The 12219-nt window shown below is 37.5% G+C and overlaps 1 protein-coding gene across 3 annotated transcripts in view; it reads right to left on the reverse strand.

Annotated features, from left to right (window-relative positions):
* Positions 1-12219, reverse strand: part of CLTCL1 (clathrin heavy chain like 1) — a 104156-nt gene that overhangs the window by 76917 nt on the left and 15020 nt on the right. For all 3 annotated transcript variants that reach the window (XM_040465115.1, XM_040465116.1, XM_040465117.1), the window contains exon 3: positions 3818-4086. In XM_040465115.1, coding sequence (XP_040321049.1) covers positions 3818-4086 — 269 coding nt within the window. The remainder of the gene's footprint in view (positions 1-3817; positions 4087-12219) is intronic.

The raw sequence follows: 12219 nt of genomic DNA on the forward strand, positions 1-12219 counted from the left end.
AGGGGCAGGAGGAGAGGAAGGGAGAGAATTCCAACCAGGCTCTACACCCAGCATGGAGCCCAAAGCGGGGCTTGATCCCATGGCATGAAATCATGATCTGAGCCAAAATCAAGAGGCAGATGCTTAACTGACTGAGCCACCAAGGTACCCCTAATTCTTTTTTTTTAATTTTATTTTTTAAAAGTTATATCCAAATTAGTTAGCATATAGTGAAACAATGATTTCAGGAGTAGGTTCCTTAATGCCCCTTACCCATTTAGCCCATCCCCCCTCCCACAACCCTCAGTTTGTTCTCCATGTTTACGAGTCTCTTCTGTTTTGTCCCCCTCTCTGTTTTTATATTCTTTTTGTTTCCCTTCCCTTATGTTCATCTGTTTTGTCTCTTAAAGTCCTCATATGAGTGAAGTCATATGATTTTTGTCTTTCTCTGACTAATTTCACTTAGCATAATACCCTCCAGTTCCATCCATGTAATTGCAAATGGCAAGATTTCACTCTTTTTGATTACCAAGTAATACTCCATTGTGTGTGTGTGTATATATATATATACACCACATTTTCTGTATCCATTCATCCACTGATGGACATTTGGGCTCTTTCCATACTTTGGCTATTGTTGATAGTGCTGCTGTAAACATGGGGTGCATGTGTCCCTTTGAAACAGCATACCTGTATCCCATGGATAAATGCCTAGTAGTGCAATTGCTGGGTCATAGGGTAGTTCTATTTTCAGTTTTTTGAGGAACCTCCATACTGTTTTCCAGAGTGGCTGCACCAGCTTGCACTGCCACCAACAATGCAAAAGAGATCCTCTTTCTCCGCATCCTCGTCAACATCTGTTGTTGCCTGAGTTGTTAATGTTAGCCATTCTGACAGGTGTGAGGTGGTATCTCATTGTGGTTTTGATTTGTATTTCCCTGATGATGAGTGATGTGGAGCATTTTTTCATGTGTTGGTTGGCCATCTGGATGTCTTCCTTGGAGAAGTGTCTATTCATGTCTCTTGCCCATTTCTTCACTGGATTATTTGCTTTTTGGGTGTGGAGTTTGATAAGTTCTTTATAGATTTTAGATACTAACCCTTTATATGATATGTCATTTGAAAATATCTTCTCCCATTCTGTCAGTTGCCTTTTAGTTTTGCTGATTGTTTCCTTCGCTGTGCAGAAGCTTTTTATTTTGATGAGGTCCCAGTAGTTCATTTTTGCTTTTGTTTCCCTTGCCTCTGGAGACATGTTGAGTAAGAAGTTGTGGCCAAGATCAAAGAGGTTTTTGCCTGCTTTCTCCTCGAGGATTTTGATGGCTTCCTGTCTTACACTGAGGTCTTTCATCCATTTTGAGTTTATTTTTGTGTATGGTGTAAGAAAGTGGTCCAGGTTCATTCTTCTGTATCTCGTTGTCCAGTTTTCCCAGCACCACTTGCTGAAGAGACTGTCTTTATTCCATTGGATATTCTTTCCTGCTTTGTCAAAGATTAGTTGGCCATACATTTGTGGGTCCATTTCTGGGTTCTCCATTCTGTTCCATTGATCTGAGTGTCTGTTCTTGTGCCAGTACCATACTGTTTTGATGATTACAGCTTTGTAGTATAGCTTCAAGTCTGGGATTGTGATGCCTCCTGCTTTGGTTTTCTTTTTCAAGATTGCTTTGGCTATTCAGGGTCTTTTCTGGTTCCATACAAATTTTAGGATTATTTGTTCTAGCTCTGTGAAGAATGCTGGTGTTACTTTGATAGGGATTGCATTGAATATGTAGACTGCCAATTCTTTCTTTTCATGCCAATACCATCTTGGAAATTTACCATGACAGCATGTGTCATATAGGTTTTACCTGTCTGTGACTCTCTCACAATTCATCTCAGCATCTGCAGGCTCTGTGTAAGGTACACTCCTCACCCCTCACATCACAAACATTAGCAACACCTGAGCTGTCTGCAACCTCTGCCCACCATAAGGGTCAGCAACATCCAAATCCTTTCAGTAGAAAGCCAAAGGAAGAGTTTCCAGAAAGGAGAAAAACTCCATAAACAGCATCTAATCTAGGGTTAGTAAAATTCCCAAGAGGCAATAATTCCAGCTAATAGATGATACACCACAGAAAATGGCCTACGTGTAAAATTACTCCTTTTATGGAATCTGGGCAATTAGACCCAAACAAACTGTTATGGGTGAACTATTATAATGTTATGTCACATGTAGAAGCAATGGGAATATCTATTATTCCAGATGTGATGTGACGTTTCCTACCAATAATATTGTCATTCCAGCTTAACTCTCAGCCCTGACAACCAGAAGTAACTGGGGCTGAATGGAAGCCATGGGCCTATCACGGAAAGGCTCTGTGGCTAAGCAAGTCCCTTAAATTACACCAAAGAACCCCCAGATCATCTGAGGAGACAAACCTGTCAGTGTAATACAAAGATGAAGGGTTAGAGCAGAGGTTCAACTCTCCCTCATCTATGCCTCATTCTGAGACAAATGCTAGGCCATCATCCAACTCTCCTCTCTCCCTGAGAGGCATCTCATGCACCTCCAGGTTCTAGCCATTTTATCCCTAAAATCTCAAGCTTTGCCTCAGGGTACCTGGCTGGCTCAGTCAATTAGAGCATGCAACTCTTGATCTCAGGGTTGTGAGTTCAAGCCCAACGTTGGGCATAGAGGTTACTTAGCAAAATAATAAACAAACAAATGAAAATAAAATCTCAGCCCTTGCATCTCCAGTTCATCTCTAGGCTCACTTCTTCTGGGCGTTGCAGAGTGGAGGAGACTTCCAAAGTGGAGAGAAGTACTCCTTCCAGCTTTGCTCACTCTTCACCCTTCTCATACATGTCTTTACTCCAGAATACACTATATGGCTTTATTCCTGTATCTGCCTGTCAACTAGCTTCCCAGCCTCCAGTCTTCATGGTGGTCCCTCCTCAATATCACTGACAGCATTGTTTCTATCCCAACACGCTGCAGAGAAGGAAAATAAATCATATCACTCTCACTTTAAAACCCGTTGCACAATTCCCACTGCCAGCAGCATGTACCTCAGTCTTGCCCCCACCCATCTCTCAGCATTGCCCCTCTAGCTGTCTCTTATGCATCCCATAGGTATCAGCCAAGGTGGATGACCCCGGACTCACAGAAAGAGCCATTCTCTTCCACTTCCATGCCTTTGCACACACTTTCCTTCTCAAGTGCACTTTTATAGCCGCCAAAATGCAGCTTAGAGGCCCCCTCTGTTATGAGCGCTTTCTGACTTAAGGTATTCTCTTACAGCTCCCACAGCACTTTCTTCGAATGTCTGACAGTTCTCTAAGTGCTAGAATTCCACATTTATACTTTCCCCACTAGGCTAAGGAAGACCATTCAATGGCTAGAATTAGCTAATAAAGATCTAAGACCAACATCCAAGTATCTGGTAACTGAATTAGCCCCCAGGAATGAAAAAAGGAAGTACAGCAGAAAGTTACTGCTTTCATTATAAAAGTATACGAATTAGTAACATTCCATTAAAGCCCTAAAAAAGCCCCAAAACTACTTCCCATAAATCTATAAATTCCAAGTGCCTCTACAAAATTCCTCAACAATTCACTTCTCAAAACTGTGCCAGAAATAGTTTATGGAATGAATATCAGTAACCCAATGGAATACAGTATAGTTAATGGGCCAAAGTTAAATTACAATTCTTATATGACCCAAAGTTTGGATTTCTTGTCAATTTCTAATTCTTTTAGGCTGGGACCTATTTCCTCTGCCTCACACCTATACCAATTTTAATATTACACCTTTACACTCCATCAGACCAGTCCCTGAAGGCAGCCAAAAGCTTACCTGAGCTGAGATGCCAACGAGGAGCAGCCACTTCTGATACTCATCAGTCCGGTAGTGGATCATCTGGCACCCTGCCAGACTGGCATGTCTATCAAACATCTTCACAGGCTGAGAGTCACCTTCCATGCTCCAGTGGTAGACTGTTGTCTCAGTCACAAGGGCAACAGTATTCACAGAGACCCATTTCCAGAAAATCACCTCTTCTGCCATGGTATGAGACTTCATTTTACTCTTCATTTCAATATTAAAGATTTGAAGTGTCTTTCCAGCTAGTATTTGATGTGATGGAGATTAGAGAAAGATAAATTGAAAATCTGAAAGACAAATTCTTACACTCTTATTTACTTATTCATTTATTTTTATTTAAAGTTTATTTTACTTATTTTGAGAGAGAGAGAGAGAGAGAGAGAGCACAGGAGGGGCAGAGAGAGAAGGAGGGAAAGCAAACCCCAAGCACTATAAGCATGGAGCCAGATATGGGGCTCAAACCCACGAACAGTGAGATCATGACCTGAGCTGAAACCAAGAGTTGGATGCTGAACCAACTGAGCCACCCAGGAGCCCCCATATTCTTATACTCTTAATTCTGAATCCTTTTAATATTATTTTAAGTTGTAAAACTTACAGCTAATCTGATTAAGAGGGGAAAGAAATTTGCCTGAGTAGTAATTAACCACACCTTGATGTCTCAATATTGAGAAGAGCCTCCTTCAGAAGAATGTAAAAGTGTGTAAATGTAGAATATATGAATAACAATCATAAATCAGTGCTTTTGTTTTTTATTTTTAATATTTATTTATATCTGAGAGAGAGAGAGGCAGAGCGCAAGTGGAGACGGGGCAGAGAGAGAGGGAGACAGACTCTGAAGCAGGCTCCAGGCTCTGAGCTGTCAGCACACAGCCCAATGCAAGGCTTAAACTCAAAAGCCATGAGATCATAACCTGAACCAAAGTCAGACACTTAACTCACTGAGCCACCCAAGGTGCCCCAGAAATTAGTTCTTTTGAAGCAACTATCAAGTGAATCAGTTTTAAATTGATTTTTTCTAGTTTTAAAATATTTTTTCAGGATAAGGCAACAACAATAAGACAATCTTTCTTTGGCATCTCCAACTTTCAGGAAAGAATACTATCATCCCTTCAAATTAAACAACTTGTCTACATAACAGGGTCATTTAATCTTAAATTCTAGATCAGTGCTGTTAAATAGAATTTTCTACAATGTTGGAAATGTTCTGTACCAGCACTACCCAGTACAGAAGACACTAGCTACATGTGGCTATTAGGCATTTGAAATGTGTCTGGTAAGACACATTTAAGGAAAATGAATTTTTACTTTCATTTAACTTTAATTAATTTAAATTTAAACAACCTCATGTGGGTAGCACCCAACAGGGCAACTAGGTTCTAGACAATAGGCTTTAGTATCCATCCTCTAGTAAGAGATTCATATTGTTTCCACCTCTGATAAAAAGCGGAGTTTTGATCTTTGTATCTATGCAAAACTTAGAACTAACATGAAATACTCTTTCCCCCCAAATTAGGACCAATGCAAGGATTATTTGACCACTTTTTTTTTGGTACTGTACAGGATATCCTAGCTAATGCAATAAGGCAAGAAAAGTAGAAGGCATAAAAACAAAACAAAAAAAAAGAAGTAAAACTGCCTTCATTCACAGACAACATAACTGTTTACAAAGGAAGTCCTAAGGAATCTACCAAACTACAAAGCATTATCAGCACTAATAGGTGAATATAACAATACTGCAGGATATGAGGTCAATATACAAAAATACCAACAGAATTTCTGGATGCCAGCAGCAAACAATTTGGAAATAAAATTTTATTTATTTATTTTTTTTAAAAAAAAATTTTTTTTTTCAACGTTTATTTATTTTTGGGACAGAGAGAGACAGAGCATGAACGGGGGAGGGGCAGAGAGAGAGGGAGACACAGAATCGGAAACAGGCTCCAGGCTCTGAGCCATCAGCCCAGAGCCCGACGCGGGGCTCGAACCCACGGACCGCGAGATCGTGACCTGGCTGAAGTCGGACGCTCAACCGACTGCACCACCCAGGCGCCCCTGGAAATAAAATTTTAAACAGATCTGTAGTATCACTAAAAAGGAAAAAAAAAATCCCTCTCAATCAAGAATCCTATATCCAGAAAAACTGTCCTTCAAATATGAGGAAGAAATTAAAACATTCCAAGATAAACAAAAGCTAAGGGAGTCAGGTACCACTAGCACTCTTATAAGAAACGCTAAAGGGATTCCTGCAGGTTAAAAGGACATTAGATAGTAACTCAAAGCCATCTGAAGAAATAAAGATCTCAATAAAGATAAATACATGGGTAATTATAAAAGCTAGTATTATTGTAACTTTGGTTTGTAACTTCATCTTTTGTTTTCAACATGATTTAATAGACTCCAATATTAAAAAATCAATGAGTAGTCTAAAAACTAGTATTATTGTAACTAGTCTGTAACTATACTTTTTGTTTTCTACATAACTCAAGAGATGAATGCATAGAAAATAATAATTAGTTTATGTTTTTGGATACACAATGTATAAAGATGTAATTCTGCGACAATAAAAGAAGTGGGAATGGAGATGTAAACGAACAGAGTTTCTGTATGTTATCAATAGATACAAACAGAGAGGGAGGGAGGCAAACCATAAGAGACTCTTGAACACAGAGAACAAACTGAGGGTAGATGGGGGGTGGAGGAGAGGGGAAAAGGGTGATGGGTATTGAGGAGGGCACTTGTTGGGAGGAGCACTGGGTGTTGTATGTAAGTGATGAACCATGAGAATCTACCCCAAAGATCAAGAGCACACTTTACACACTGTAGGTCAGCCTATTTGACAATACGTTATATTAAAAAGATAAAAAATAAAAATTTTGCATAAAAAATGTTAAGCCAGTATAATTTCAAATTAGATTGTTATAACTTCAGAATGTTAAATATAGTCTCCATAGAAAACACAAAGAAAATAGCTGTAGAATATACACAAAAGAAACAAGAAAGGAGTTTAAATGTTTTCACACAAAACAAAAACAAAAACAAAAAACACCAAGTAAACATAAGGAAAAGATAGTAATGTAAGAAATGAAGGACAAAAAAGCCATAGAGTATGTAGAAAACATATAGTAAAATGACAGAAGTCCTTCATCAGCACACATTAAATGTAAATGGATTAAACTCTCCAATCAAAAGACATAGACTGACAAAACAGATACAAAAACGTGATCCAACTATATGCTATCTAGCAAGACTCATTTTAGATCCAAAGACACAAAGAGGTCAAAAGTGAAAGGATGAAAAAAGATACTCCATGCAAATTGAAAGAGAGCAGAATGGTTAATTTCAGACAAAATAAACTTTAAATAAAAAAAATTGCAAAGAAACACATCATGCTAAGTGAAATAACCCAGTCAAAAAAAGACAAATATTGTATGATTCTACATATATTAGGTATCTAGAGTAGTCAAAATTGTAGAGACAGAAAATATAATGGTATATGCCAGGGACTGAGAGAGGAAGTTTCTCATTCGTTCCTCTCCTAGTTATTGTTTAATGGGTCCAGAGTTTCAGTTTTACAAAAGGAAAATAGTTCTGAAGGGGGATGGTAGTGATGGGTATACAACAATATGAATGTGCTTACACTAAAAAATGGTTAATATAATAAATTTCATTATATGTATTTAGCCACAATTTTTAAATATTGAAAAAAAAGTTGGAGATTTCAATACCCCACTCTCAATAATTAGACAACTAAACAGAAAAACATATTTGAATACTGCTGTCCAATTCAACCTGACATCTTTAGAACACATCACCCAACAAGAAAATATGTTCTTTCCAAGTATACCTGGAACATATTTGAGGACAGATCATATGCTGGCTATAAAAAAGTCTTAAGAAATTTTAAAATTTGAAATCACATAAAATAAATTATCTGATTATAATAGAATTATTAGAAATCAATAATAAAAAAAGTGGGATATTTCCAAATTTTGGAAATTCAACAACACACATGTAAATAACCCTTAGGGCAAATATACTGTTTTAAATGTCAAGATCTTAAAAGAAGATCTCAGCGGCTCCTGGCTAGCTCAGCATGCAACTCTTAATCTCAGGGTTGTGAGTTTGAGCTTCATGTTGGGTGTACAGATTACTTAAATAAATACTTTTTAAAAATGTACTTACAAAAGAAGATCTCAAATCAAGTAAGTTTCCACCTTAATAAACTACAGAAAGAGCCAACAAAACCCAAAGGAACAAAAATACAGAGATTAAGAGTAGAGCAAAACTCAAGGAAAAATAACAGGAAAGTAATACAGAAAAATCGATAAAACAAAAAATTGGCTTTTCACAACAATCAAGAAAACTGACAAACCTTAGACTGATCAAGAAAAAAAGACAAACCCAAATTACCAAAATCAGGAATAAAATAGAGGACACCATTGGTGATCTTGAAGAAATTAAAAGGATTACAAGAAGAGTATGAACAATTTTATGCCAACACATTAGAAGACTTAGATGACTTGTATATAAATTCCTAGTAAGATAAATTACCGAAACTGACACAAGGAAGAAAATCTGAACAGATTTACAACAAGTGAAGAAGTTGAGTTCTTAGTTTAAAATTATCTCATAAAGAAAAACACAAACTCAGAAGGCTTTAACTGTTAAAGTTTATCAAATATTCAAAGACAATAGAAATATGAAGTCTCTCACAAACTCAGAAAGCAGAAGAGGGACCACTTCCCACGTCATTCTGTAAGGGAATACTAACCAAAGACAAAGTCATCACGAGAAAAGAAACCACAGACACTTATCACAAAAATGGAAGAGTCCTTAAAAAATGAGTGAACCAAATCTAGCTATACATAAAAACAATTATACCCTATTACCAAGAGGGATTCATTCAACCAATGCAAGGTTGGTTTGTCAATTCACATAATATATTACACTCTAAGGGCCCAAAACCATATGATCATCTCAACAGATGCATCAAATGCATTTGAAAAAGTCAACCCCTTCTCATGATAGAAGCTCTAAACAAAATAAAAATATAAGGGAACTTCTTCAACTTAATAAAGGGTTCATCTATCCAAAACCTACTGCTAACATCATATTCAATGATGAAAGACTAAATTATTTCCCCAATTTCAGAAATAAGTCAAGGATGTCTGTTCTTGCCACTTCTTTTTTAATTTTTGTTTTGACAGAGAGAAAGAGAGAAAGAGAGAGACAGAGAGAGACAGAGAGAGACGGAGGGAGGGAGGGAGGACAAGAATGCACACACGCAGGGTAGGGGCAGAGAGAGAGGGAAAGAGAAAATCCCAAGCAGACTCCTTGCTGTCAGCACAGAGCACAACGTGGGGCTTGATCTCACCACCACAAGATCATGACCTGAGCCCATATCAAGAGTCGGACACTCAACCTCTGAGCCACCCAGACACTCATGTTCTTGCCACTTCTATTCTGCCAATGCAATGTTGAAATAAACTGAATAGAATCCAGATGAGAAAGGAAGATGTAAAACTGTCTATATGCAGATAACCATGATGTGGTAGATCAAAAATTTGAAGAAACGCACTAAAAACTCTAAGAATAAAGAAGTTTAGCAATTGTACAGAATACAGATGTGTATATAAAAATCAGTTATAAAAATGGGTGAAGGGGAGTAGAAGATACAGATTTCCAGCTATGGAAGATACAAGTCCCAGGGATAAAAGGTACAGCATAGGGAATACAGTCAATGATATAATAGCACTATATGGTAACAGGTGGTAGCTATACTTGTGGTGAGCAAAACATAATATACAGACTTATGGAATCACACTAAGTTATACACTTGAAACTAATGTAATGTGTATCAACTATGTGTATCATACTATATCAGGATTTGTACACTAACAGTGTAAAACAGGAACATCTGGGTGGCTCAGTCAGTTAAGTGTTCAAGTCTTGATTTTGGCTCAAGTCATGATCTCAGAATTGTGAGATAGAGCACCATGGCTGAGCATGGAGCCTGCTTAGGATTCTCTCTCTCTCCTCTCTCTCTCTCTCTGCCCCTCCCCTGTGTCCTCTCTCACTCTCTCTCTAAAATAAAATAAAAATTCGGGGCACCTGGGTGGCTCAGTCAGTTGGGTGTCCGACTTCAGCCCAGGTCATGATCTCATAGTTCATGAGTTTGAGCTCCACATCGGGCTCCGTGCTGGCAGAGCCTGGAGCCTGCTTCGGATTCTGTGTGTCTGTCTCTCTGTCTCTCTGTCTCTCTCTCTCTCCCCCCCTACCCCTGCTCATGCTCTGTCTCTTTCTCTCTCAAAAATAAGTAAATGTTAAAAAAATGTTTTTAAATAAAATAAAAAATTTTAAAAAAGGAAGTGTAAAACATCATTGAAAAAATTGAATATCTAAATAAACAGATATTCCATGTTGAATGACTAGAAAACTCAATATTGTCAGATGGCAATTCTTGCCAAATTGATTAATAAATTCAATGCAATCCCTATCGAAATCCTATCAGGCTATTTGTAGAAACTGATCCTAAAACTTAAGTGGAAATTAAAAGGACCTAGTTTCATAGTTTCAAAAACTATTTTGAAAAATATGAAGTTGGAATACCAACACTGTCTCATTTCAAACTTACTACAAAGCCATAGGGGCACCTGGGTGGCTCAGTTGAGCATCCGGACTTTGGCTAGGCTCATGATTTCGCGGTTCATGAGTTCAAACCCCACAATGGGCTTGCTGCTGTCAGCACAGAGCCAGCTTCAGATCCTCTGTCCCCCTCTCCCTCTGCCCCTTCCCTGCTTGTGCTCTCTCTCAAAGGTAAATAAACATTAAAAAAAAAACTTACTATAAAACCATAGTAATCAAGTATTTGGCACAAGGTTGGGCATATGGATCAATGAAATAGAACGGAGTCCAGAAACAGGTCTATTTATATGGTTAACTGATTTTTACCAAAGTTGCCTAGATAATTCAATGGGGAAGAAGAGTCTTTTCAACAAATGGTGCTGGGACAACTGAATGCCCTTACCCCACCGAAAAAAGAAAAAGAAAAGGAAAAAAGAAAAAGAAAGAAGAAAGAAGAGGAGGAAATGAAGAAAAACCTAACATTCTTATCTCATGCCATACACAAAAAGTAACTTAAATCAGACTATGGACCTACATGTAAGCGTTAAAACCATAAAACCATTAGAAGAAAATACAGAAAATCATCATGACCTTGCACTCCTAGGCTAAGCATTCCTAGGTAAGACTCCAAAATCAAGATCCATTAAAGAAAAAAAGTGGTAATCCGGACTTTATCAAAAACAGAAAAATGTTTTCTTCAAAAGATATATTAGGAAAATAAAAAGAAGAGCTACAAATTAGGAGAAAATATATGCAGATCACACAGTTGATAAATGATTTATAACCAGAATATACAAAGCACTCTTAAAATTCAATAATAAGACAAATAAGCCTATTAAGAAATGGGCAGGGCCACCTGGGTGGCTTAGCCAGTTTAAACATTCCACTCTTGATTTGGGTGAGCCCAATAAGTGAGTCATGATCTCACAGTTGGTGAGAATGAGTCCCGAGTTGGTCTCTGTGCTGACAGAGCAGAACCTTCTTGGAATTCTCTCTCTCCCTCTCTTTCTCTCTGCCCCTCCCTCGCTTGTGCTCACATTGTCTCTCTAAATACGTAAACTTTAAAAAAAAAAACCTTTAAAAACTGGGCAAAAGATTTGAAGACATTTCTCTAACAAGATACACGAATGGCAAAAAAAAAAAAAAAAAAAAAAAGACATATAAATGACAAATAACAACATGAAAAGAAAAGACACTTAACATCCTTAGGCATTACAAAAATGCAAATTAAAACCACCATGAGGTATCCATAGGTAGCCTCTGGAATTACTTTAATAAAAAAGACAATATCAAGTGTTGCATACATGTTACAAAAACTAGACTTCTTATACACTGTTGGCAGAAATGTAAAATGGTACAGTCACTCTAGAAAACAGTTTGGTAGTGCCTTAAAGAACTAAAAAAATTTACTGTATGATCCAGCAATTCTACTCCTAGGTATTTACCCAAGAAAAATGGAAATACACATCTACAAAGACTTGTAGGAAAGTGTTCACAGCAGCGATATTCTTAATGGCCAAAAACTAGCACCAATGCAAATGTCCATAAGCGGATAAATGAATAAACAAAATGCGATATATCCATGGAATAATAAAGTTGGAATTTTACTCAACCATAAAAAGGAACTAACTACTGATACAAGTTACAATGTAGATGAACCTGAAACATACTATGCTAATTGAAGGAAGCCAGATGTAAAAGATTGTATATTGTATGATTCCTTTATTTGTAATGTCCAGAAATGGCAA

The sequence above is a fragment of the Herpailurus yagouaroundi genome, unplaced genomic scaffold (assembly GCF_014898765.1).
Source record: "Herpailurus yagouaroundi ecotype Mexico unplaced genomic scaffold, PumYag 545, whole genome shotgun sequence".
Lineage (NCBI taxonomy): Eukaryota > Metazoa > Chordata > Mammalia > Carnivora > Felidae > Herpailurus > Herpailurus yagouaroundi.